General features: G+C 40.8%; 1 protein-coding gene across 5 annotated transcripts; it reads left to right on the forward strand.

Annotated features, from left to right (window-relative positions):
• Nucleotides 1–926: 926 nt before the first annotated feature.
• Nucleotides 927–13,962, forward strand: LOC118234854 (cell surface glycoprotein 1-like). Of its 5 annotated transcripts, none has more exons than XM_035431662.1 (10): nucleotides 927–1,027; nucleotides 2,226–2,327; nucleotides 3,396–3,515; nucleotides 4,256–4,310; nucleotides 4,405–4,503; nucleotides 5,039–5,130; nucleotides 6,746–6,856; nucleotides 8,443–10,033; nucleotides 11,160–11,666; nucleotides 12,645–13,962. In XM_035431662.1, the coding sequence occupies exons 1-10, from the start codon at nucleotides 1,016–1,018 to the stop codon at nucleotides 12,740–12,742; spliced, it is 2,787 nt and encodes a 928-aa protein (XP_035287553.1). In that variant the 5' UTR covers nucleotides 927–1,015; the 3' UTR covers nucleotides 12,743–13,962. The 5 variants fall into 5 exon arrangements, with proteins under 5 accessions (XP_035287553.1, XP_035287554.1, XP_035287556.1 ...); XM_035431663.1 differs by having other exon boundaries at nucleotides 11,163–11,666; XM_035431665.1 differs by having other exon boundaries at nucleotides 11,190–11,666.
• Nucleotides 13,963–27,679: the final 13,717 nt, after the last annotated feature.

Here is a 27,679-nt window from a genome sequence, read left to right on the forward strand (position 1 = left end):
TTTTTTCTTTTCTTTTTTTTTTTACAGACAGAGGAGTATTACAGTACTATTAGCCCACGTATAACTTTATTTAAGGCGCAGACTGTCTTTTTCTTTCTTTTTGTGTCAGTGTTATTAAATCTGTCTGAATGGGGTTCCACTGTGGTATTTCGGGGGTGTAAACCTCACGGTACATTGCACAGGTGTGTAAGATGTAAGTTGCACTGCGACATTAAAAAAGGAACATATTGCTCTTTTTTCAAAGATAATAACTGTTATTCTGTAAATGAACTAATTAAAGAAGTGTTATAAGAGAGAACGAAAATGACATTTATTCTTCCTAAAATTAAAAAGTAGCCTTTTTGGTTTCATATATATATATATATATATATATATATATATATAAAGAGATTGTAAAACTTCAGTTGTAAAACTAATAAACTGAATTCTCTGCACTATTAAATTCTTTATTTGTGGTGTGGTGTTTTATTGGTCAACTATTTCAATTACAATTTTATTGCAGGAATTATTTTGATGTTTACACCGAATAATTATCAAATTAATTTGGTCATTGTAGCACACTCAGCAGAGACACACGAGAATGGACTCCATGCACTCAGGACTGTACCACTGTGCATCACCAACTCGGCTTTTCTTGTAAACAACACTGAAAGCCTTTAACCACAAGTTTACGAAAGTTTTTAAGTTATCATTTATGAAGGCAATTGGCATTGAGCTGAAACCTACACAGAAGGAATGTTCAATAAAAATAAAAATAAAATAATATTTTGGAAAATATTTTCACCGCACACGTTTCTGTCATCCAAGACACATGTATCTTGTCAGAAATTAAATGAAAATACTTTGCTTTTTTATTTTTTTGCCGGATCTCAGGAGGATATAATAACAAACGTCACTACCCCTTTCAACGCCGATAAGTTCTAGCATTAGGTTCCCCAACGCGTTTTCCGACAACGCTACGCGATTTAAGGCCTTGCTTCCCATCCGTAGGCATAGCTTGGTGGGAGGGTCTGCCATGGCAGCCAAGGTGAGTGTTGCATTCGTGAAAAATATTTATACTTACATCTATGGTGTAATTTATGGTCGGGGTTTCTAGGTCGTTGGAACGCATGACGTTTAGATGCCATACATTCGTAGAAGATATACTGAAATAGTTGGACGTAACGTTACCCGCATTTCAGTCATTCTTCTGAAATAGTTTGGGCTAGAACTTCACGTAGTTTCCTTGCTGCCAAGAAAGGAACACTGCGATACTTTCACGCTGCTGGAGTTTATTTAAAGAACAATGCATAGCAAGCATGCTAGCCCTTTTGATAGCATAACAAGCTGGAGTGTTCATATATCCATTGTCTGCTCACAAACTAGCTGGATAAATTTAACGAAAGTCAATGTTCCAGCATGTTGCATATTACATATTGGTGGCACGAAATCAATCATTTTTTTAAAGCAAATTTTTGCTAATTGTACATCAGGTACCTGTCGTCAGCGACGACGTCAGTGGGAAGTCCAGGGGTCAGAAAGTACAAGTCCTGCCATGTTTCTTCCACCCATGAACTCAGCTTGCTGTTTTCACGAATTAGTTCTACCTCCTGGCTAAAAATTGTGCTTTAATTGTTACAATAAATATTTTGGTGCGTAATGGTCACACCATTGTCTCAAAAAATAAGTGCACTTTAAGCACGTGTGTATAAATATATCTCAGCCAAGTCCTTATATGGTGTTTTGAATGATTTTATAGGATTGCAATATTCCTTGGATTATGTTTATGTTTGCTTCATCGGTAGCTAGTTAGTGCACTGATGGGTGTGGTGAATAATTGACACACCAGTTTTGTTTGGGGGAATATAGCCAAAATGTTTTTCTCTCAGAAGTTGGTTTAGTGTAAAATAGAGTTTAAGCATATCATATACCTCATTACCTGTGTTTATTTCATACAACCTTCTTTGTCCTTATTTATGATTTTGCATAACTTCAGGGCACTCCACATACACTGATATCATTAGAACTAGGCTATACCAGTATCTTCATGTAACCTGCATTAAAAACAGATACTTGAGTTGTTTTGGTTAAAATGTTCTTTTTAATTTATTTTATTTTATTTTGAACTATGATAGAGGCAAATCAGGTTTAAGAAAGTTACTGGAAGCAAGTACCCAAAATAAAGCCAGTTAGGTTGTATGTGTGTATTTATGTTGTGTGTTTTTTGTGCACTCATGCACGCACAGGTAGTGAAGCTGGTTTCTATTCCGGCAGCGCTGGGATTGGCCTCCATTAGAGTGTATGCTTTAAGTGAAGAGAAGAAGGAGGAACTGTTCTCTCCGGAAGAGGTGCACACTGGGAGAGAACGAGCATGATAATTATCGCACTGATTGAACAGACCTTGGAGAAATTATAATGGTCTGATTTAATGAATCTCTGAGAGGGGTGACATGACATGAAACTTGATTAATGAACACTATAGAATTCAAGGTTTTTAAAAGCTTTTGACTCGGATTTGATCTAGGTTTCATCTTCACTTTGACTAATAATTAAAAGAAAGAATGAATATTTTCTTTGTAAGCAAGGTTTGGAAAGTTCAGTGACCACTCTCCACATTGGTTTGAGCAGAAATTGTAATGCTTGTGTCTACTTGTAAATCAAAATTAAGGGCATTTGTTGATTGGGTACATGCCTTTGTGGTGCTTTAGCAAACATTTTATTATGAATAACCTTTAGAAGCATATGTCCCTTTCTCTTCATCATTTATATCATTAAAACTCATGAAAATGTATTTACTCATACAGTAGTATTAGTATTAAATTAGTCTTTAACATTTGGAAAATCTAGATAATTTAAGTGAAAGTGGCAGACTTTGCAGGCTTTTGCTGATAGGTTAGCATTCTAAACGTTTGGCTTACTATGGGAACATTCTTGATGCATAAATGATAATTCTGTGCAATTTTCCCCATATGGAACAATTCTGATTTCTTGTCTGATTTGAAACCTTTTGACCATTAAGAATGGGCACACAGAGGTATCAGTAGACTAAAGTACATAGGCATTTATAATGGTGAGAGAGTTCCCTCTCTTCAGGAGCTAGTGTCAGTACCCTCTTCTTGCTTGTCATTTTCTATTACACATGAACAGGCTTTCATGTGACATAAAGCCTGCCCATTGTGTGCAGGTCATTGTTAATTAAAGGGACATGGGCAGGCGATCATAAGTGCAATGCACGCAGTTGTATCTGATTTAAGCTGGGCCAGATCCCATTAGCTTAATGTCCTGCTGCACTATGAGGAGTGACCCTGGTCGCCAGCCATTTTTAAAGTGAAAGTCCTTGTTGATGCCTGGCTTGTTTTTGGGGACACGTCATCATTTTTAAGACTAATCGGGGATCTCTCTCTCTGCTCTTTCAGCTGTCCATATACGCGCCCCCCGCACAGCAGCTACGATATGTTAGCGAGCAGCCGGGCCTCCTGCAGAGGGGCTTCGGTGTGGTGCGAGTGGGACTGCAGCCCTACGTCCGGGCCGTTAAGGTACACTGTCCCCTGTCAGGTCTCTCAGGCTGGGGATGTACAAGCACTTGGGTTTTTTTGAGCACTTGGGAATTTCGGGCTTCAAGTTATTGGGCTGAAAGTTGCACTGAAAAAAAAAAAAAAAAATTCCTGAAACCCTTTGCATGCCCGGTACACAGTTTGGATATTACCATTCCTAATAATTACTTTGATGCAAAAGTAGAGGTAATCAGAGAATATACATATTGTATACGGGCACATGGCATAGAAAGGCTTCGAAGACTTCAGTGTAAAAAAATAAAATAAATTAAAGGCAAGTTGATATTGTGTGCTTGTGCTAATGTTCTCTAAACTAAGATAATTACAGCACAAGATGCTTGTTTGTTAAGGTTGCAAAGGATTTATGCCCAATTAACCTGATTGAAGAGCCTTTTGACCTAATTAACAGCATTGCGAGAGATGCAGCAATTATATTTGTCAACAGAGAAAGGATCACTAAACTAATGAAGTGCTTAAGTGCTGCTGCACTCTCCGTACTCTCACAGTGGTGACTCAGCTTTACATCGTGAACAGTTTAGTACTTTGAGGTCATGGTGAGTAAGGGAACTGAACCAGAGCTTATGCCTGGAGAAATGTTGTGGTATCAACATTGGATCAGCCCATATACCAATTACACCTTTGCCATTGTGGACTAAGAAGCAAAAAGTATTCTGTATATTCTATTTTCATTCCATCTTCAGTTTTGGTCTTTCATGTTGCAGGGCGCCTGCACTGCTGTCAAAGTCGGGGCTGTGAGTATTTATCATGCAGGGCAAGGTAAGCCATGGCAAGATTTAGGGATATGTACTACAATCAGGAAGGGGTATGTACTACGAGGATGCATGCAAATGTCTGTATTCCTTTTTCCCAGATACCTATAACTTTCTGAGAGACCCACCACCTGGCTTTCTTCCAAGGGTTAGTGTTATCACTGTCTCTGGATTGGCCGGTCTGATTCTGGCAAGAAAAGGTGAGTTTGTGTTTCATTCGTTGATTAAGCATAACTTTGTGCATTTGGATGATTGCCCAGTATTCTGGTAAAAGAAGTAGCTATAATAACTGAACAAGTACTGTTCAATGACCATGGCCATTACCTCTAGAGGTCAATGTTGTCAAAGCTGTTTCCCAAATCAGCAACTGTATGAATTACTACATTCTTGCACACGTTCATACTAACACTGCCTTTGGCAAAGCATTCTATAAATGATCACAACAGCTATATCACTCTTTAATAATCAGTACATGGCACCTTCATAAGTACTGCATAAACATTTATAAATGCTATAAAATGTCAGTAATCGCTAATAGGCATTTGATATGTTACCTCACCACTGATGCAGCAAGTGACGCGCACCATGTGTCTATTTGTGGTCATTCGCATCAAGTTTTATAAATGTCTGTTGTGCTTATAACGGTGCTGTAAGCACTTTTGTAAGGATCTTTTTTGATTAGTGTCCGTTAAATAGCGAGAAATGTAAATTACCACACAAATGTAACACGTACAGGGTCGCGCCTGAAAAAGCTGGGAGTGCCTCTGGGTTTGGCCACTGTGGGGACAGCCGTGTGTTACCCGTCACAGACAGTGGGGCTGCTGAAGGTAACGACTGTCCTGTCATCCCATCTTCTGAACAACGTGCTTTTGTACACAGTCTCATTATATTGCATTCATTTATCGGTGTCCTGGAAACGGAACATGAGCGCATTCACCTTAGTAATGTGACAAACAGTGCCAGGCCTGGCCATCGTTCTTAGACCAGCGAGTGTAAGTTCAACATCAGCACAGCGCTAAATGTAAGGTAACTATGAGCCTTCAGCCATAGTAGAAGTCAGTCATATATAAAGTGCTGTGAAAGTATTTTCCCCTTCCTGATTTCCTCCATTATTGCATATTTGTCACACTAAATGGTTTCAGATCTTTTGTCAAAATGTAATATAAGTCAAAGGCAAAATAAGTAAATACAACATGCATGTTTAAAATTATTATTTCATTTATTTAATAATAAGTTATTAAACTCCAATATCTCCCATGTTAAAAAGTATTTGCCCACTTGGTTACTCAATTAACCAAATTTACTTGATTATTAAATTCAACTGATTGAACACAGCCAGGCTTGATTGCAGCCAGCCCTGTTGAATTTGAACCACACTCCTATTGAACCTTACCATCAGAGTGATGTAGTCTAGTCACACTACAACGTTTGTCTAAGCACACTATGCCACAATCAAAGGAAATTCCAGAAGAGATGAGAAAAAAAAACTGTTTAAATATATCAGTCTGGAAAGAGTTACAACGCCATTTCTAAGGCCCTGGGACTCCACTGTACCACATTGAGAGCCATTATCTCCAAATGGCAACGAACACTTGAAACAGTGTGGTGAATATTCCCGAAGTGGCCTAGTTCATGTCTTGACTTGACCCCAACAGAGATGCTGTGACAGGACCTGAAGCAAGCAGGTTATGCTTGAAAACCTACCAATCTGTCTGAAAAGAAAGAGTGGGCTAAAATTACAGGAAGCGTTTAGTTGCAGTTATTGCTGCTAATGGTGGTGCAACCTATTTTAAGGGGGTAATTACTTTTTCAAAAGGGAAGTATGGGTGTGTGATACCTTTTTTATTAAATAAATGAAATCATTTAAAAATGAGTTTTGCGTTTACCCAGTTTCTCTGTCTAATTTTATTTTGTCTAAAGATCTGAAACCATTCAGTGTGACAAATAAGTAATACTAGAGGAAATCAGGAAGGAAGGAAATAATTTTTTGTGGTACTGTAGTTTTTTCTCTCAAAATGTGGCCTTAGAGGGTAAATAATCTGTTTAAGCATGAAATATGGCTAATTAAGAAAAATTAACAGCTTGTTAAAATTGAGATTGCAACTGTGGTTGGAACAAAAACCAGCATACACAGGGGGGTTTCCAGTACCGAGTGGGAACCACTGCCACAAAGCTTGCTATAACTGTTAATTACACGAGTGCTAGGGGGTGGTTATGGGAAGGGAATCATAATTGAACAGGTGGGTCGTCAAATCAGAACATCTGGCCTGTAGTTTTTAAATATTGTTTAGCTGAGTTTTACTGTTATACGTTTAAATTTTACTGTTTGTTCTTCACCAGAATTTGAGCTGCTTGAAAGGGAACCCTGGTGACTTTCTCTGTATGTTGAAATGTGCCTCTTGCCCCTGGTGCTCTCACACTGTACCCTTTCTCCACTGTCAGGTGACAGGAAAGAAGACGTATGCAGCCACACAGTGGACCACCTCGTCTATTGCCTCCTTGTGGAGACCACGCCCTGCCAAAGATGCTGTTGCCCCTGCTGGCACTCCTGAGGTACTGCTGCATTAGAGCAGGCATCCAAGTCCACTTTTGGCTAGTGGCAATGTCCAAGCTCTGTTACAACAGCACTGTCAGATGGTGCAGGATATTACAGGCATCTGTGTCATATGCTCATTAATGTGTTTGTTTAGTCTCCACAAACTATGGTTGGTTCCCCTCGTTTAAGCCCAGTGTTCTCTGTGGCATTTTAAAAGCTGCTTTTGGATATTTTCCAGCCCAAATGACTGAGGAATAAACCTCAATTTAGCTTAGAGACCACTGCCATCTGCCATATGAACTTAACACAAGGGGATGACACGGCAAGAAAAGTGAAGATTGGCCACCCTTGAGGGGAGCTGAAGGCATACAAAAAAGAAAATCTTGTGACCCAGAAAGTTACGGTCATGGAAGAACAGCGAGATGCCTGAGTATTTGTCAGCTTGTAGCTTGCAATAGCGTGGATGCCCTCTCCAGCTCAAGGCGTTACGCCCTTTTAGGGGTCTATGCATGACCTGTTCCCATCATGAAAGGTGCTGCTAGAAAAATTTGCATGTGAAATGAAAAATAAATGTAAATTATGTGCTTTTGCACCTACAGCTGTCCTGTCCCAAACCAGACCATTTGCTACTTGAAATACAAATTGTCTGTGAATTAGTTTTGTATTTTATTCAGTTAAAACTTTTTAATTTGTTTATTTATTTATTTATTTAGCAAATACAGCAGTTACAGAATGCTTGGAAATGCTTATTAACATCACTGAAGTTAAATAAGTTGGTAAAGAATACTACGCAATAAATGCTCAATGTATCGAAGAATAATGTAGCATTTGGTTAAGTTAGCACACCTGCAGGGAGCTTTAGTAAATTGTCCTTCTAACACCCAGAGTGAAGGACATTTGTGATGGTACTCCATTTCAGATGCTGTGCAAGCAGTTAACCATTTACACCATGAGTACTTAGCAACAGCATCAGGACTGTGGGATTAAGTTGTAACGCAGTGTGGGTGCTCTCTTCAGAAACTGAAATGCTTTTTTTTTTTTTTTTTACCACAGCTTAATCTGTAACTCTCAAAATACAAGAATTTTTAACATGGTTTGTCTTTCATTTTACATGGTTCTGTAATCAATGTGAAAAAATAATATGCAGAAGTATACCTGAATTATACTATTTTATGCTTTCATTCTTGAAGTGTAATTAAAGTTAATGTAATGATGCTTCAAGAAGTGTATGCTGCTTTTCATGGGAAATTAGGAAGGACTGTGCAGTTGGTGGTTGTGTCCAATGTTCAGTTGTACACTTATGGTGATTCGTTCTTCAACTTATTATTATTATTATTCAACAATAATTCACATGGTCAATTCTCCCTTGTAACCCTGGTAAGACAGCTTTAAAAAAAAAAAAAAAGATTTTTTCCCCCCTTGTGACAAGTCAACGGTGGCTTTATGGTATACATTAAAGGATTGACTATGTCACAATATTCAAAGATGGCGTTTTTGCTTTGTCAGACTCTGCTTAGTTTAAGTTATTTCAATGGTTCAGTAAATTGTTGCTGAAATGTTTGCAGCGTGTACCCCATTGTTAACCTTTCTGTCTCCCCTGTAGGCTGTATCGGTCCCAGTCCCTGAACCTGAGGTGGCACTTGCAAAGCCTCATCCTGAGGCTGAGCTGACAGAACCAGCCCTGCCTCCTGTAGAAGAGCCTGTTTCTCTGCCCCCCTTAGAAGAGACTCCTCCACTGGCTGCTCTGGAGGCTGAGGCTGCTTCTGCCCCAGCACCTGCAGAGGACCTGTCCCCCGTAGAAGAGCTTCCTCCTGTCCCTAAACCTGAACTGGCCCCTGTTGCAGAGTCTGCCCCTGAGCCTGTTGCAGAAACTACCCCTGAGCCTGTCGCCAAACCTACCCCTGAACCTGCCCCTGAGCCTGTGCCCGAGCCTACCTCTGAACCTGTCCCTGAGGCTGAGGCCGAACCTACCTCTGGACCTGTAATCGAACCCGCTCCTGAACCTGCCCCTGAGCCTGTCGCTGAACCTACCCCTGAACCTGCCCCTGAGCCCATCACTGAACCTGCCCCTGAACCTGTCGCTGAACCTGCCCCTGAGCCTGTTGCTGAACCTACCCCTGAACCTGCCCCTGAGCCTGTCGCTGAACATACCCCTGAACCTGGCCCTGAGCCTGTTGCTGAATCTACCCCTGAACCTGCCCCTGAGCCTGTCGCTGAACCTACCCCTGAACCTGCCCCTGAGCCTGTCGCTGAACATACCCCTGAACCTGCCCCTGAGCCTGTTGCTGAACCTACCCCTGAACCTGCCCCTGAGCCTGTTGCTGAACCTACCCCTGAACCTGTCACTGAGCCTGTCGCCGAACCTGCCCCTGAGCCTGTTGCGGAACCTACCCCTGAACCTGCCCCTGAGCCTGTCGCCGAACCTGCCCCTGAGCCTGTTGCGGAACCTACCCCTGAACATGCCCCTGAGGCTGTTGCCGAATCTGCCCCTGAGCCAGTTGCCGAACCTACCCCTGAACCTGCCCCTGAGCCTGTCGCCGAACCTGCCCCTGAGCCTGTTGCGGAACCTACCCCTGAACATGCCCCTGAGCCTGTTGCCGAACCTACCCCTGAACCTGCCCCTGAGCCTGTTGCCGAACCTGCCCCTGAGCTTGTTGCTGATACTACCCCTGAACCTGCCCCGGAGCCTGTTGCCGAACCTACCCCTGAGCCTGTTGCCGAACCTTCCCCTGTGACTGTTGCCGAACCTTCCCCTGTGCCTGTTGCCGAACCTGCCCCTGAACCTGCCCCAGAGTCCATCACCGAACATACCCCTCCACCTGCTCCTGAGCCTGGCACTGAACCTACCCCTGAACCTGTTGCAGAACCTGCCTCTGAGCCTGCTGCTGAAGCTGCAACTGAGCCTGCCCCTGAAGCTTCCCATCAGACTGAACCTACCCCTGAACCAGTTACAGAGCCTCTTTCTGAACATGCCCCCAAACCTGACCCTGCCCCTGAAACTTCCCCTGAAGCTGTCACCGAACATATCCCTGAACCTGTCACTGAATCTGCCTCTGTACCTCAACCTGCCCCTGAACCCACCCCTGAATCTGCCCCTCAAATGGAGCCCATCACTGATCCAGCACCTGCTCCAGTAGAGAAGCCTGCATCCTCAGAGCCACAGCCTGAAGATGCCCCTCTGACTCCATTAACAGGTATGTCCTCTAATATCACACATCTATGAGTGACTTGATGAGATTCTGTCTCGAAGTAGCCAGGCGATACTATGCTCAGTTATAGAGGACTGAGACATGTTGTCTTGTAGCACTCAAACACAAGACGTTCAGGACTGAATTCCTACTCCACAGTCTATATACAACAGAGGGTAACACCTCCACATTAAGAATTATGCTGGTTATGGTGTCTGATATGAAAGTATTTAGAGAATCTGGCTCCAGAGGATGGATATCTTTATTTGCTGTGAATGTGCACGTGTGTGTGCGTGTGTGTATAAATATAGAAGAGAATATAAAATAAATTAGCATGTGCATTGTTTGAATTTGAGACAAATCTAAGTGTTAACATTGCTGCTATTTAGCGTAGTATTAGCCAAGGCAACATCCAGCCGCTTGGCGTGTTTCTCAATTAACAGAGAAATACACCATTTTAAGTGTAATACAAATGTAATACCGAACAACGGCATAATTCTTCATGTATACACATCGCTCTGATGGTAAAACAATGGCATAAAAATGACACCAAAGAAAGTAGTTACTAATTACAATGGAAAATGCCTGCAGTACAAGACTAGCAGCCAAGATTGGGACTGGCAAGCTACCTCACAACAGTTAAGTGTAAATATAAACACAAAGCTCTATACTATCTATACTCTAATCTATACTCGTATAATTCTCATGAACGCACAATAAGCGAATAAAAATACGGAAAAACGAGTTGTCTGTTAATGGCGGTCATTCCTCAATGGTGAAACGATGCAGGAAAGTCTGACATGGGGGAGAAGCAATATGCCAAGACTCTAGCTGTTGCTGACAAATGTGGATAGTCACCATTTTGGAACTCCACAGAGAGAACATGTTGGGTTTTAATGATCACTGCAGAGATGAGAACTGGGGGCAATGAAAGTGTGGATGTACATAGTGAAAGCTGACCCATCTGAGACCATCCACCCTAGAGTCAAGATAGTCCTATCTCTGTTCTGTGTCAGAATAATCAGTTACAGAGAAGTTCCATTTATACCCTACCAAATAAACAGAATATTCAAATAATTATACATTTTGAAAATGTCTGACTTGGAAAAATATTATTACCCTCCCTCTATGGAAGAGGTAATGCTTCTGCCTCCTCTCCCTGGTGCCACACCCCCTCCTCCTGCAGAAGTCACACTCCTGCCTGCTCCCTCTGGAGAGGAGGCCACACCCCCTCCCCCTCCAGAGGAGGCCACACCCCCTCCCCCTGCAGAGGAGGCCACACCTCCTCCCCCTGAAGATTCCACACCCCTTCTCCCTGCAGAGGAGGCCACACCCCCTCCCCCTGCAGAGGAAGCCACACCCCCTCCCCCTGCAGAGGAAGCCACACCCCCTCCCCCTGCAGAGGAGGCCACACCCCCTCCCCCTGCAGAGGAGGCTACACCTCCTCCCCCTGCAGAGGAGGCCACACCCTCTCCCCCAACCCCTGCAGCAGAGACGACCTCTCCTGCCCCTGCCATTGTAGAGGAGATGGCACCCCCACCCCTTCCCCTTGTAGAAGAGGCTTCCCTGCTCTCCCCTGGTCCTGCTGAGGACCCTTCCCTCTTGCCTGCTGATTCCACCTCCCTGGAGCCACTCCCTGGTAGGCCACAGTCAAGCTGCACCAGCAGCTTCTCTCACAATCACTTACTCAGACCAGATTTCAAATGAACAACTGCCTTTTCTAGAAAACACAACAGAAATGACAGATTTTTCATGTTGCTGAACGATACGTGAGTACCGCGGCTAATTTTATGAACATCCGCACTCTCAAACGGTTAAACAATTTTTAGTTTCCATGTCACAGGTGGCAGTGAATATAGTCATGTTTGATGTTTTATCCATTGGCACTGCTTAAACACATAACTGAGGGCTGTGTTTACTGAAGGATGTGCTGGGATGCTGACTCTGCTTTAAATGCTATCTCTGTTTGAAGGGCAAGGTTACCGGCTATGCCAGAGCGTTCTGGATTGGCATTCTTTAAATCCAGTCGTCTCCTCTCCTCTAACGCAGTGAGATCCCTCTACGGAGCGTAGACCGAATGGAAAATGATTTGAATGTGTACATTCTGACAGCCGTGCTTGGCAGCGTAAAGACAGCTCATCCCTGTTGAGCATCTTTGGGGTGGAGAAGAGAGGGTTCGCCATCTGTCTACACCGTTAATGCGCGGAAGAGAAACCATCCATTTCTTAAAATGTGTTTGAGGTTGTTTATAGTTTAAAAAGTCTAACATTTTGTACACGTGTTGCATGTCATGACATAGATTGGATGTGTGAGGGTCATCCTTAATAGATGCATTTAATGTCACAATATTGGTAATGGAGTTGATTCAAAAATCATTGGGGCTTTCATCCTGGCAGTGTGTATATAGATGTGAACATGCACAGCCACTAGCCTCTTTAGCGAAATTGCAAGTTTGCCTCGTTTCATCTTTCAGGTAAATCAAATCCTTTGGCAGTAAGCATTTGGCTAAAGCAGGTTTTCTGAGAGTAACCTGTAATGCTGAAATGTTGAAGAGAACAATTCTTCTTGACTGATGCTGTGACCCCCCCCGCTCCCCCCCCCCCGCCCCCCCATCCAGTCATCTCCGAGAAGCTTGGATTCACCCCTGACCCCAAACTGATGGACCACGGACAGGCCAGCCCTGAAGACGCTGACCTGTACAGCACGCGTGGCTGAACGCTCAAAGAGGAAAGAGCGGAAGGAAGGGGTCGGGTACTCCGCACCGTTTATATCACGCAGCAGTACATTACGTGTTATACCGCACCTGAGTTATGCCTGTTTTATTATTATTGTTTTTTTTCCCCTTTAGTTACTGTGAATGCCTGCGCGCACACGTTTACTGTCCTACCTTGTCTGTGTTCGTCCGGAGGAGCCCAGGGCTCACAGCCGTGTCTGAAGGGATCGATCGTATATGTGCCGTTATTCCAAACAGCTGCCACCCCCGGGTTAGCACTTCTCACTGGTAGTATCCGTTTAGTCATGCCTGTTGCAATTATTATTTATTTTATTTTTTTTACTGTTGGTACAGGGAACTTTAGCCAGACATTTTTTGTATACTCTTTGCTGGGAACAATTGCCGGTGACATCTGTTTACTGTTAATACTTGTCAGGTGCATGTTATCTGTTCTGACGCTCAGGCCAGTAACATCTCTTTACTGGGAGCTTTGGTTGAACAGTTTGTTGTCACTCTTCATGGTGGAAACGGTGACAAACTTTGGATCACAGGCTTGTCGGCAGTGTTAGTCGAGTGAGAACATTTCGCTCTGGAAACTAGCAAACTAGCCATGAATGCACCTTATTACTGTGAACTCTGACCAGTATAATAGCTTTCTTGCGTTTATTCTGGTCAGTAACCTCTTTTTTACAGTTGTTTTTTAGTATTGCATATTTTTGCTGGAACTTTATAAGCTCAATGGGAATCAAGTTTACCGTTTCAACAACGAATAGCATCAAGAGCAGGTCTCTCTCTCTCTACAGTCTTAATGTACATGATCTGTGATGTCTGGTTGATCAGTTTGTTAATCTTTTTGTAGCACTCAAAAAGAGACTGAGGGTGGAATATGAGATGCCATTGTGTAGCACTATATGCTGTACATGTGCTTTTCATTGATAATGCTTACCCTGCTAGGAAGCCGGTTCTCTTTTTTCTGAAGTATCTCTACATCTGAAGTCATATTGCAGTTTTTTTTCTCATTCATAAATACCTCATTTCTGAATCTACAGTTGCTGACAGTGTTACAGGTAGTGTATTGCATTTCCTTCGCTGATACAGAATTACCTCTCAATATTATGAATTTCAATATCATGGATGGCATGTTCGATTTGTACTGATTGAAGGTTGTGAGCACCTGTATGAAGTGAAAGAACAATAAGGGAAATTAAAAGATTTGAAAGGATGTTTTCAGATTTCTCTTTCTTTTTACCACTCGGTGGAGTTGCTCAAAGAATGCTGCCAGGAAGCTGCATATGAATAACCATTTCCATCTATTAACAGACCTTTATCTTGTAACATTTTGTGCCGCTAGGGTATAGCGATATTCAGCTTAAACTGCATTTAAAAATAATTTTGCGTGCCACTAATTTCAAGTAGAACAATTCAAGTAAAATGCGTTTACATATTGAATGGCAACCATTAAATAGGACGTTGAAAGGTAAGACTAGCCTCTTTCTCATCAAGCCACGGAGCACATTACCATTTTAAAGAGTTTTAGGAAACAGGTGGTTCTGAGCCCTTTCTAATAACAGGAACTTGAAAGGGCAGTGATCCGGTAGAATCTCATGGAGAGAAGTTCAACTGATGTCCAGCAGAGGGCAACATGCATCCAAGACGTTGCTGAGCGATCAAGTGAAAATAAGCAAGCCTTTCCCTGACCATAAATGGTTGAGATTTTTCCTTGGTGCAACAGCTTTGACAACCAGAGCTATTAATGTATTTAAAGGACCATTCAAGCTTTTTTTTTTTTTTTTTTAAAGTAATGTCCTTCTGCCTCCAAGAAAATGAAAGCACTAGAACATCTGGGAATTGTCTGGAAGCACTGTGATGTTTAACATTTAATGTCAATCTGTTTAAATTGAAGTTCTAATGAAAACTTGTTTGGTTTACTGCTCTTTTATTTCGCACTCCATCAATGCTTTTCAATCACTTCCAAGGGGGCCGCCGAAAATAAAGCCACTGCTCTCCCCGCGTTACGCTCAGAATTGCGCTCGCAGCCGGGGACTGTTGTCATGGTGACGGCATCACCCTTCAAAAGCGGTGATGCCAAAGAGATTCTTTGTTAAAGCTTGTTAAAGCTGTTGCTGGTCTCGACCTGAGCTGGCAATAAGGACCTGCCTGGCGTGCTGAAGACTTAAGTTTGCTTGAGGTGAAGGAGCTGAAGCTGCACACAGTTCCTGCACTACGCCCTGCATGCAGTAGCGTATGGAAATACACAGTTCATATTAATAAAAATGTGATTAACCGGGCGGGGGGGGGGGGGGGGGGGGGGGGGGGGGTCGCTATGCTAATGTTCGGCTTTTCTTGTCCGCTCTACTGTATTTTACCGTCCCGTGTGTTCATGCGGCGCTGCCTTTTAGATGGACGGCTGGGTTGGAGCTGCGTTGGCTGTACCCAAAGTGCACGGTGGGCCTGGGAAATGAGTGAAAAGGTGTGAAATCGCTCTCCGTTTACAGATGAGGAAATGCACGTGCTTCCTGTCTCTCCGTTTCGCTGGGTATGCGTCACACAGTCTTTAACCCTTCATGTCGTCTTACAAGATACCAATCTTGCATCACTACATGAAGCCTTTAGGCCTGTTATGTTTTTCATCTTGTATGACTATATGAAAAACAACACATTTATTTAGAGTTTGATATAAACCTTCATCACATGTATTTTCCAGATTACTGAATCTGGAAAACATTATATATATATATATATATATATATATATATATATATATATATATATAACTCTGCTTTTAGAATTAAAATTGATGTTTTGTATATGACTTTCCACTGCATATTTCAGGTACATCCCAGTGTTTGCCTCTGGCTATTCAGGAAACAAGACACATATTCATAATCTCCTTTAAAGCAACCTAAAAATTAGGTTTGCTAAGCAATCATAAAATGTAATATTTTCATATTCTAAAATATTTAAAATAATAGATGTATAACTCAAAAGAAAAGAATAATAAATATGTAAATACATATTGAGTAAATATCTTGTCATAAAAATACATGGTTTATTATTTAGTTAAATTATTTTTTTCAGGAGGAACAGGTTTGTAGTTTCCTAAGCAACTGCATAGAAAACACAAGAAAAGCAGGCCAGTGTGTACTATGTTAATGCCAGAATTTGCTCTCAGTCGGTGCAGCTGCAATGGTATCAAGCAAAGATCCCAGACTTTCTGGGAAGCTGGTCTCCCGGGAGATGGTGTGATGCGAGCTTCTCCTCTGAACTCGGGGTTGAACGTATTGGCTGCGTAGCAGGGTTAAGAATAACAAAGGAAATAGCCCATTGGCTGTTTTGTTATCTGACAAAAACGGAAATGCGCGTGCGGACGCCGCCAGCCATTGGGCCGCTCCGATGACAACGATAGCACCGATGTCGGTGTCCTCGATAGCCTTAAGCCTTCCTCTCTATCCTGCTTATTGCGTGGACACTTTTTTTGTGGAACTCTTCTTGCACGCACGTTCCCAGCAAACGTTAAGAATTACCTCAGAGCATCCTATTTTTCACCCCTCCGAGATTCTCCCGGAAACAGCAGGGCAATCAGAGGCACGCGAGACAGCCTGTAATTGTTTACAAACGCCTCGTTAAATTCATAATTATCTTGCGGAATCTTTATGACCTGCCATGTAACGACCCTGTCTCTGTCTGCCCATAAAAATGGCCGGGCATGCGCCACTGGAATGTGACCCCAGCTTAATGGCCCTAAGCTGGGATACCACAGAGACAAGAGACTTGTGTACTGACTTGTGTACTGTTGTCTTTAAGAAGTTCTAGGAAGTGTCAGAATAAGAAATCAGATAACGCACGTACACACACGCACACACACACACACACACACACACACACGCTCACACAAATACATTGCAATGTGTGCTCTAACGTAGCCATTTTATTTTAAAAGTAGCGTTCGTCAATACGGTGTGTGTGCAATACATGTAATGCACGTAATGCTATTCTTTCCTTCGCATTGAATTAGAAGTTCCACGGGAATTGGCCCAATGTTGTTGACCTGAAAGTGTTATTTTTCTTAGGATTCTAATCTGCAGCTCATGAGCTGCACAGCAGGCTTCATTATGATGCGGGACAGCCAGAGAACAAGGAACTGTACTAGTAGGGGAATGCAAACTCATATCCCCACGTGTTGCTTTTGCCAGTTCCTTTCTCGTGGTTTTTATATGTGACCTTGACGAAGGCCTACTGCTCTTCTTCTGTCAGTCTGTTGTGACTGTTCTTGCTGTTGACTCATTGGGTTGCTGGCTTAAGAGTGCAACCATATATTTAGGCAAGATTGATTGACCATCCTTGTCTACCTTGTTCAGTGCAACTCGGGAAAAGCGTTTTTCCCAGCTATGATTACCGCACAATTTAAGAACTGAAATTTCATTATCTATAATTTGTGGCAAAAATGCCTACGCTGACATATCTCTTGATATATCTCATTTTACTTTAGTTTTATGGATTGCCTTCATATGATTTACATTGGGTCAGATGAAGGCCTAATTTCAGATAAGATGATTCAGAAATTGATTTCTGAAATGTTCTTTACCTTTGGATGATGTCTGGGCCTGTATTCATAAAGCCTGACCGAGTGGGAGTGCTGATCCACGATCAGCTTTCTCCTCCCCGTGCCTAAACCGTGTCTGTTATTCGCTAAAATGGCAAGACTGATCCTAGAACTGCACTGTTATACACCCTATGAATATGAACCCTAGACTGCATTGTCCTTGAGAAGTATACCTTCATATTACCTTCGCTGTGGCCCCAGGTAATTTTGGTGGGCTTCTTTGAGTTTACATATGGCATTGCGAACTTTATGGGCAATTTTGCATTCTGTTGGTTGGTAGCACCTCACAAATCTCCAGTTTCATAAATGAAAAGTTCCTGATAAAAGTTAAAATGTTACCTTAAAGTAATCAGAACTTGTTGAGCAGGGATGATGGGCCTCACAGTAACACAGTACCATGAAAGCAGTTTTGCTCAAGCAATGGTTGTCTCATCTGCATTTTCTTTGTATGAATAGAAACGGTCTTTGGCATCTATATTCACCAAAGTCATTGGCTGGGTTGCTCCCGTCTTCTGGCAGCTGCTTGATGGTCACCGTTCACACAGTCCAGGTAATCCATTATCCTCCAGTGCAACTGGGAAGTTGCATTCATCTGAATGTAAACATGCCAGCTTGAAGGTTTAAATTATGCTCTCAAGTAGTTCTGGTGCAGGGCTTTCAAAAAAATATATGTTTTTTGTGGCAGTTTTAGCTTTGTGCATACCGATTTTTAATGACTCTGTTGAAGTGACCTTGCTTTTAATATCCATGCCAATTCATGGACCTCTTGCAACTATGTTCTTGCAAAAACAAGCAGAATGTCAAATGGAATATGTGTTCGGCAGGTCACACCATGTATGACATGCTTCACTAACCCAGCCATTCTCATTTCATGGAGAGTAAAGAATGTGTAAACCATCTTGAATAAATCAAAATATAACTGCGCCTCTGTTGACAAAGTTCACTGTGTTTTAGCCTGTGTTTGCAAGGGGAATATTTACTTGTAGTTTCAGTCTCCTTTGCCTTCTGGCCTAAAGCCAAAGTATAATCCTCTGAAGGTGGAAGATGATTCAGGCATTTTGTATGCTGAGACAATTTCACAAGAAAACAATAAATGTAACAAGTGTATTTAGCTACTGCATGTAGTCATAGTAATATGTCAAATATGAGTTAATGTTAAACAATGGCCTGTCCCAGATCTTCTTTGTAGTCCTGCTGTTTTCATTCTAAAGCATCACGTTTATGAGAAAAGGTATTTTTCAGTTTGATGCCTTTTACTGCTGGTAGTCTGGTGTTCAGGTGCTCTGCCCTGGATTTACCATTCCATTCTATGTGGGGTTTAAGTCAGGGTGTGCAAGGTACCCCACCTTAAAGCTTATAGTGGAAATGGCCTGGGAATCTAGACTGCGAAAAGAGCAAAAAACTTTATAAAACTGTAAAAACAGCACAGTGCTCCAGTGACCTTTCCTGCAGGAGTCTGACCGGTAGGCTGCCGGGTCTTATTACAGTCAGTACAGGATTAAATCAATGGTTTCTGAAAGGAGTGTTTTAGTGTGATGGTCAACAGTCATGCAGCTGGACATTTAGCTTTGTTATTGGTCATCAGCTGTGCTGCCAGTTGTTTGTTTCAGTGGTTACTGTATGGTGTTTCCTGGTTGATTATTCTGTGAGTGATGTCATCTTTTTGCTATGTCATGATATCAAACCATTCACTCTTTTAGATAGCTGCAGTAATACACCAAATCAGTACCAGGACATGGTAGGTTCAGTTAAAGCAGGGCAGTTCCATTTCTGGTCATAAAACCACAGATTTTCTACATTTTCTGTCATGCTGGTACTCTGTACTATTCCCAGTCAACTTGTTAACTGTCATGTGCATGGAGTGCTTTAAGGTATGGTGACTCAGTGTTCCAAAAAAATTAATTAAACCACAGATTGCTTTCCCCTCTCTGTCACTTTCCATTTCCTTCCTGTATTGAACATGTCTATTTTAAATCTCTGGATATAACCTCATAGCCAATATGATTTGCATATGCATGCAAGAATGTGACCCACACTCTCACACTGTATTAAATAAAAGATGTTTGTTAATGTGTTTTCAAAACTTGCAAATACTGATATTGGAACCAGTGTATGGGAATGATTCAAACCAGTTTTGTTGTCTTGGGTTTTCACACAGTTATTACTACAGAGTGACCAGTGTTGACTCCATATTCATAAGATTGACACTGTCTCCCTTCTGTTGATGATGAAGCATTCCAGTTTGATGAAAGTATGACAAAGTTTCAGTGAGTGTTTGGAAGCACCAGAAAGTTATGCAACTATGAAGAGCTTCTGTTAGTTTAGACAAATTGAGGATGGAATGCACATAATCTGAAATTATATTAATGTTTGGTCACTGCTTCTTCTGATATTGACAGTTGCAATAGAGTAGACGACTGCTAAGTAAACTGTTTGATTTGAATGCACATGCAGGATGCCTTAGAAGGTATGGAACGCACAGGGAGAGCTCTGTTGCGACAGTCCTGGTCAGTGTATTCGGCTCGGGAACACATGTATCTTCATTCAGAGTCCTTCCCACTACTCTTTGACGTGATTGCCATGTACTGGCCTGGGACCATATTGCCGCTGCTGTTGCGTGGGAACTGCGGACAAGATAATGAGACTTTATTTAAATGGTGACAGACACCATGGTTGATGCAGTGTCTCTGGAAACTCTTTAAGGATATTTTCGTTGCTGTACTCAAACCAACTGTTCCAGTGGATGTTCATTTCAGTCCTTCACCGAGAAGCCGTCACAGTTTTATCTTTCCCCCGGGTCACTCTCCCCCGTGTTTGCTTCCTTGGTCCCACAGTCTCCCGGCTGAGATGATTCTTGACGATTCTCAGAGACACTTCCAAAGCTACGCTTTTTCATCCCCAAATGGAAAATGTGGTTCACTGTTTTTAAAAATACAGACCTTTAACAGGTTTTTAACATTATAAATAGCAAATTTGAAAAATGTAATGCATCAAAACAAGCTGTTGTTAGAAAATGCCATTCCTGTCTGAAATGGAATGAAATTTGCACAATTTAATGTCAGGGCACAGTTATTTTTTTCACTTGATAAAGGGAAGGGAGGGTATCACAGATTGTTCCTTGGATCACTGCTGAGCAAACTGGCAGCCAGGTGGTTTAAATGATGGATACGACCGATCTTTGATCACCGCTATCTCTCCAGTTGCTGACTGCTGTGTGGAAAATCACTGATTTTTGGATGAGTCGGTGAATGAAGAATGCTTTGTCTGCAGTCCAGATGCACACTGTGCAGGCAAAACCAGTTGTTCCAAACTTCACTTTTTCGCAAACCCAAAATATTAATTTCAGAAATCACAGCGAAGAGTTAGCCTTTGGCCCATTCTCATTAATGAGTGCTCAGCTTCTGTGAAAATTTGCTAGGAAAAATTGCCCAAACACTGTGCTTTATATTAGATTAGCTTCAGTTCATTATGATGTATATTTTTGATATCAATTGGAAAATTACATTTTACTGTACAAATTTAATTCCATTTTGTTCCACTTTGTAGATTCAGTGAGCAAATCACTGAATTGCTGATATAATTCAGTTTGCATCTTGGCTCTCTTTCCATTCCTAGAACTTTTTTTCTAATGTAGTTATTTTATGATTGTTCTAGCATGCATGATTTCATATGAATGTTTGCTATATTAATGCATGATTTGTATTATGGTGCTAGGTTGGGATAATGCTCCATTCATGTGCTGGTTGGAAACTCCCATTTCAGCCAAATCAAACCCAGAAGGCAAACAGTAAACAAACATTGACGTCTTGGAAGAAATAATGTGGATATGGCTGCTCTTTGCTTTTTTATTTTCTTTAAAAAAAAACAAAAAACAAAACAAAGCTTTTTTTTATTGTTTTATAATATAATTTAGCCAACATTATATTGGTATTATGTTTATAGTTAATATTGGTTGTAATTTATATTACAGATTATATTTTGCTTTTCATAATAGTTAGGATTAGTTTGAGTGACTACAAATATGTGAAAAACGTGAATCTATAGGACACATGTTTGAGGCAATTATATATTTTTTATTGATTTGGCTCTGTACTCCACAATTTAATATTTGGAATCTTAAACAATTCACATGTGGTTAAAGTACACATTATCAGCTTTTATTTAAGGACATTTTTATACACTTTGGATTTGCCTTGTTGAAATTACAGCACTGTTGATACATAGCCTCCCTATTTCAAGGCGGCATAATGTTTGGGACATATCCAATGTTATGTAAATGAAAGTAGTCACGTTTAGTACTTTGTTGCATATCCTTTACATGCATATTCTTCTGCAGCCAGTAGTCACTGACACATGCACGCCTGCCTCCTGAAGTGTGTTTCTAATATGTCGGACAGGCGCTTATGGGTTTTTCTTCATTATGGTGAGACTTCTTCAGTCATCAACTGTAAAGTTTTTTCTTGGCCTACTAGGCTCTTTGCGATTACTGAGCTCACCAGTGCTGTCTTTCTGCTTGAAGGGATATTTCACTTTGGTATAACACAAGTAATTTTGTGGAGCTTACCCCATTGTATTTGCGTAGCGTGGATCAGATGCCCCTGTATACCATTAACGGCAGCGCCTTCCCTCCCTGTTTTCCAGTTCCCAATCGCTCCCATTCATCTTTGGGACCGCTCCAAAATGAATGGTTTTAAAACACAAACTAACCACGAAGGATAATAGGTAGATAAAAATAAAGCACTAACGTCAAATGGTCACAGTTCTTTTGAATATCTGATGAATTTTGTTACACTTTCTTGCCTTATAAATGAAACAGAAGATCCTGAAAAAGTTTTATCCTGAAGCATGATAACACATTCACATGGGCACACGCATTTAAAAAATCAGCTTTCTGTATTTCTACGCCAGTAGCCAATCAGAAAACAGCTTCTGTGTTTATAGCTAACCTAAATCTGAAAACATCTCGGAAAACCTTGGACCTTATGACATCAGCACTCTCTTTTATCGACCTATTATCCTTCATAGTTAGTTTGTGTTTCAAAACAATTCATTGCGGCGAGGCTGTGAGAATGAGTAAGAGCGAATGGGAACCGGAAAACCGGGAGCAACGGCAGTACCGAGGTAGGTCAAGGGCATTTGAATGTTGCTAGTATTGATGCTACACAAATACAACGGGGTAAGCTCCACAAATATCCCTTTAATCCCTCTAAACTGTTGATTTTGGCAAGCCTAAGGTTTGGCCTATGACTCTGGCAGTTTGTTCTCAGCTTCATACTGACCTTCTTGACTTTCATTGGCACAACTCTGGTCCTCATGTTGACGAACACTAATAACAGATTCCAGAGGCAATCAAAGGCCTAGAATCAAGGCTAGATACTGAAAGTTCTCTTGTACCGTGTCTGCACTAATGAAGCAATTGAACACATCTGACTGATCAATAACACCTGTAAAGCCATTTGTCCCAAACATTATGGTGGCCTGAATTTGGGGGACTATGTATAAAAAGCACTATAATTTATATGTGGTGAAACCAAAATGTAAAAACAAAAAAAAACAATTGATTATGAATCTAAATGTTTGGAGCCGAATGAAGAAAAAATATGCATGTTTTTGTCCCAGACAGAAAAAATATCATGAAAATAATATACGGTGCAGTGAATATGTATTGGGACAGTGACTCAAGTATTGTTGTTTTGGTTCTGTATTCCAGCACATTTCATTTGAAATCAAACAAACTGAATACTGTTATGTCTCATTGTTCTGCTGCGTTTTGTTTTGTTGATGCTGCACCTGTTTCCATCTCTCATGCAGGTGCAGATGAGGACACCATGGTCCTGTTGCTGAGAACCCAGATGGAAGATGCACTGTAGAGAGGATGCACACTGTTTCCTGGAAACCCTCTTCAGGAGACATATGGAACTGAAACTGCATCGGAGTCTTGTTTATTTTTTGCATTAGGGTGACAGGGTTAGTGTTTTTAGTTTCATAATTTCTTATTTTTAAATTAAAAATGTAAAAAAGAATTCTTGCATTTTTTTGCATTTTAAAATTTGTATAGGTTAGGAAAGATATTTCTTTCCCAGGGGGCCCTCATAAGTGTTCACAGGCCATTCAGTGTAATGGAGCCTTTAAGTAGGAAGGATTTGGTTCCTCTTGTGTTGAGGTTTATCTGCATTTGTTTATTTCCTTCTGGGAATTTATTTTTTTTATTCTTAGTGTGCTTTGTTAGGACATTTTAGGGTTAGGGTTCAGGTTACAGTTAGGGTTACCTTTAGGGTTACAGGTAGGGTTGTATTTTTATGTTTACATAGTTTATTTCTTGTCATGTTTTTACATAAACATAACCCTAAACTTGCCTCAACCCTCATGCTTACATTTTCCTAACCCCAACCCTAAAAAACCCTCAAAAGAAAGTAAATGCAAACTGTAAAAAAAAATCTAAAACTGTGAAGAAATAAGAGCTGTGAAAATTAAATAATTCGAACTGTATCCCTAATCCAAACACAAAAATGAGCTAATTTGAAAAAAATGAAAAATAAATAAAAATGTGATAATTTATTTTTTTTTTAAAGAAATTATGAAAATAAATAGTTAAAAACCCAATGAATTTCTGGTCTTAGGAGTAAGATATGGAAAAAAATATATATATATATATATATATATGAGGACATTTATTTTAAGTAATTTATTTTAAAAAATACAAAATGTCCCCCAATTGTGAAAAAAAAAAAATTTTGTTGCCAAAATCAAACATGGTCCCTTGTGCTGATCATTTCTGTAGCTGAGAAAATGAACCCTAATCTCAGGTCTCAGTTTCCTGTTGTACTGGAGCATAAACATCAGTTCCAGGTCATTAGCTCTGAGGTATGTCCTGTGGTTGCCTGGCCCACTCCTCAAGCTTGCATTCATAGCATGCCAAACCAGGTGCTACAGAGTTTTTTTTAAATAAGAGTTAATAGTGCAATTATACATATGGAAATGCATGGCCAAATGTAAATTAGTATGTGTAAATTAGTATACTGCATTGTTACAGAGCAACTCCTACGCCCATGGCTTTTCAGGAGTGGCCAATGTTAGCATAATGTACTGCATAGCCATTGCTTCCATTTGCATACTCAGTTTTAATGTTTAGATTCCTGAGATCAACACTGGCGAAGTAGGGTCAATTTCCAACTACATCAATACAGGTAATATGCTACTTTTAAATCTTTTTAAAGGCATACTATGTTGGATTTCTTTCCTTGCTTTGTTTCTGTCTTTACACTGAAAAATGCCTCCCTCTGTACTCAAACATGCCTACACCCCCATGATGACGAAGATCACGCACCAACAAAACGACTAGGTATATTGTTCTGTCTGGCAATGTCGGTAGCTTTGTAATATCATATTTCAGCCTGCGACTTGGTTGTTGCTTGGTTGATTATTTTTTACTTGGTTGTGACTTTGAAGGAGTCACAACTCTTTAAAAAACAGAGCAATAGCTGCTTTTCATACCAGTCAGACAGTCACAGGTATGCCAACATTATGGTGCTGACATGTGTGATAGCAAAAACTCCCACTTCGCTGTCGTATGCAGCAAAGTTATGAGGTAGCTGGCTGTATCTTAGTGGTGATAGAATGAACCTACGCTAGTCACTGCTAGCACAGTACCAGTGGTTTTGGTCAGCTCTAGCCTGCCTGTAAACATGGAAAAATTCTGTAAAATATGCATGCATATTTGCAAATGCACCATTTCCTTGTCACATTTATTTTTGTTGATTGTTTTCATCTTTACATAATCTAGATTTGTGTATCTATTGCAGCAAAGTCATATGCCTCGCTCTCACTGCATAGTTCAATGGGAGGCAGCATTCCCCTTCCAGCAGATCGGGGGGTTGTGGGGTAGCCTAGAAAATCTCCAGACGGTGGGCTGCCAGCCAAATCTCATAGAAACAAAGACCAATGATTGAACATTCATCTAAGATATGAATTTATGGAAAAATGCAATGTTTCTCTTTGACCACAGATATTAGTCTGTTGTAATCGAAAAAAAAACAAAAAAACATAACTTACACGAGATTGGTGAACTCATCCCTATTACCTCGCTAACGACAGATAAAAACCAAGCCCATACGGGCCAAGCGAAGTGCGCTGGAATCTCATTACATTGTTACTTGGGCCATCCTGACCAGCCAGCTACCATTGCCGAACATAGTTGAAATTAGTAAGCTAATAAGGGTAGCTATCTGATGTCACCGAATACAGACAAGCCACTTGGTTAGCGTTAAGTCAGCCACTAAGGTGACTTTATCTCTCCAGCACTAATCCAGCTGAAAGCTGAAAATGCACCACTGCAGTTGTCAATCCATACATGTTTCCTCTTCTTCTCCTTCTTCTTCTATTGGCCACATGCTTTTTAGATACAGCCCACAAAGGGTCAAAAGGGTCAAAGGTTTAAAGGGTTGCACCCAGAATTGTCCCAAACACCTTTTAGAATGACAAAAACAGCCATACAAGAACTGGGCAGAGGTGATCACTGACACAGATTGCCAGAGCATCAGAGTAATGACTAAGCATGGTTGTTCTACCATATTTTCAAAGATAAAATCATGCATTGTATGTCTTTAAGTTATGTGAGAGAGCATGCCATTTTAGGCCATGGATATATCCAGCCCTTGGAGTAGGAATGCATCCACTGTAATCAGAGTACGGCCAGAACAGTTAGATTAATAAGATGGGACCAGATGCATATTTGGATATTTTTGCCTGATAATGATGTATAGGGTTGTTGACCACATTTTTTTATTTACGTGTTGATATATACATACATTTTTTTGTCTAATGTTGGTGCTTCTTATCTGAAATACGCAGCAGCAGATGGTGTACATGACTGCAAGCACACAATGCCAGTGCAGCACCAACATGGCTGGGTGATTTTTGTCACTTACACAATATAACATTGATTATATTCCATTTTGTTCAGCAGTGAACATGAATCACATAGTATTGACTATTTTAATTGTAATTTGTTTACTGCACTGTTCTGACTTTCTTTCTTTGACGTAATATTTGTTTTTCTGCTAATGTACTTGGCAGCCTTGAAATCGAGTGAATGTACCCTGCTTGGCGCACTCTATTATTTATCCCCTCTGGGGGGGCCTTTTGGTATTTTCCACAATTAGTTTTCCCTCTACCAGAAATGAGATGGCGGTGTTTCATTGTGATTCCTGTTCATTTCAGTAACAGGGCTTTCGATCCTCCAATGTTAATAGGCCAGTTGACAGTCTTTGTAATGAGATTACTGCCTTCTTGTTATGACATGATCAAAAGCGTTGAGTAGCAGCATTAATAAAGCTGAATGGAATATATTTAATGAGGCACATATGTTCTGTGCTGAAAAACTTTTTTTAGATTTTGAATTAAAAGCATGACCAATTTCATCATCAATTAGAACGCAACACAAATCCACACTGGTGCATTAGCATGCAGTCGGCCATGTTTACATGTGTGTTTGTTCAAATACATTTGAGTTTTTGTATGTATGTATGAACATGTGAAACTCAAGAAGTGCATAACTTGGTACTGACAGGCTCCATTAGCAATATATATTTAAAATAATATAAAAAAATGTATCTTCAAACAAATCTGTGGCCATGTTTCCTCTTTTAAAACTGATAAAAACACAGCAACCTTTCTGACTTTGCTGACTGTTCTGCAGCTGTAAAAACACATAAATAACCATTTAAATTTTTACACTGATTTTCTCCAATATTTGTCACTCTTTAATAAATAGCTAAAACTGCAAGGGGGTGTGGCATGTCTAGAGCTACTGAATATAGACGTGTGTGAGAACATTTAAGAATGTGAAAGAGTTGAGATGAACTGTATCTTTTAAACAGTAAGGAGGACTTCAGAAATGGGGCGTATGGAGTGGTGGGAATTCCAGTGATAAATTTGTGAGATGAATGAATGAATGAATGAATGAATGAACCAGCATTGCTTGCTATTTACTCTCACTAGGTTAAACAGGTTAAATGTGTGAAAGCATTTTCTTCAGTGCAGAACTTTGAAACAGTCTTTTGACTACATGAATGAATGCTGAACTTGCCAGAGAAGTGAACTCCCTTCTCGTTATTGGACGGCTTCTAGTCAAACCCTTGAGGAACCCTATCTGTCACAGCATTCATGCTTGTTAATCACATCATCTTTACGTAAGTTTTTCCCGCAGTCTGGCCCCTTACCACACCTGTCTTCTACATCAAATTCTATGGGAAAACCTGATGAGAATTACTTTTCTCACAGACCAGGAGGCAGGAGCCATCAGTTCTGCTGTGGATATTCACTGTGCCTAATTTGT

The sequence above is a fragment of the Anguilla anguilla genome, chromosome 9 (assembly GCF_013347855.1).
Source record: "Anguilla anguilla isolate fAngAng1 chromosome 9, fAngAng1.pri, whole genome shotgun sequence".
Classification (NCBI taxonomy): domain Eukaryota; kingdom Metazoa; phylum Chordata; class Actinopteri; order Anguilliformes; family Anguillidae; genus Anguilla; species Anguilla anguilla.

Bases quoted from the DNA above. Each gene is read 5' to 3' on its own strand.
- LOC118234854 (XM_035431662.1), top strand. The intron at 5,131-6,745 runs GTAACGACTGTC...CTCCACTGTCAG, and splicing joins AGACAGTGGGGCTGCTGAAG to GTGACAGGAAAGAAGACGTA. The intron at 11,667-12,644 runs GTAGGCCACAGT...CCCCCCATCCAG, and splicing joins CTCCCTGGAGCCACTCCCTG to TCATCTCCGAGAAGCTTGGA.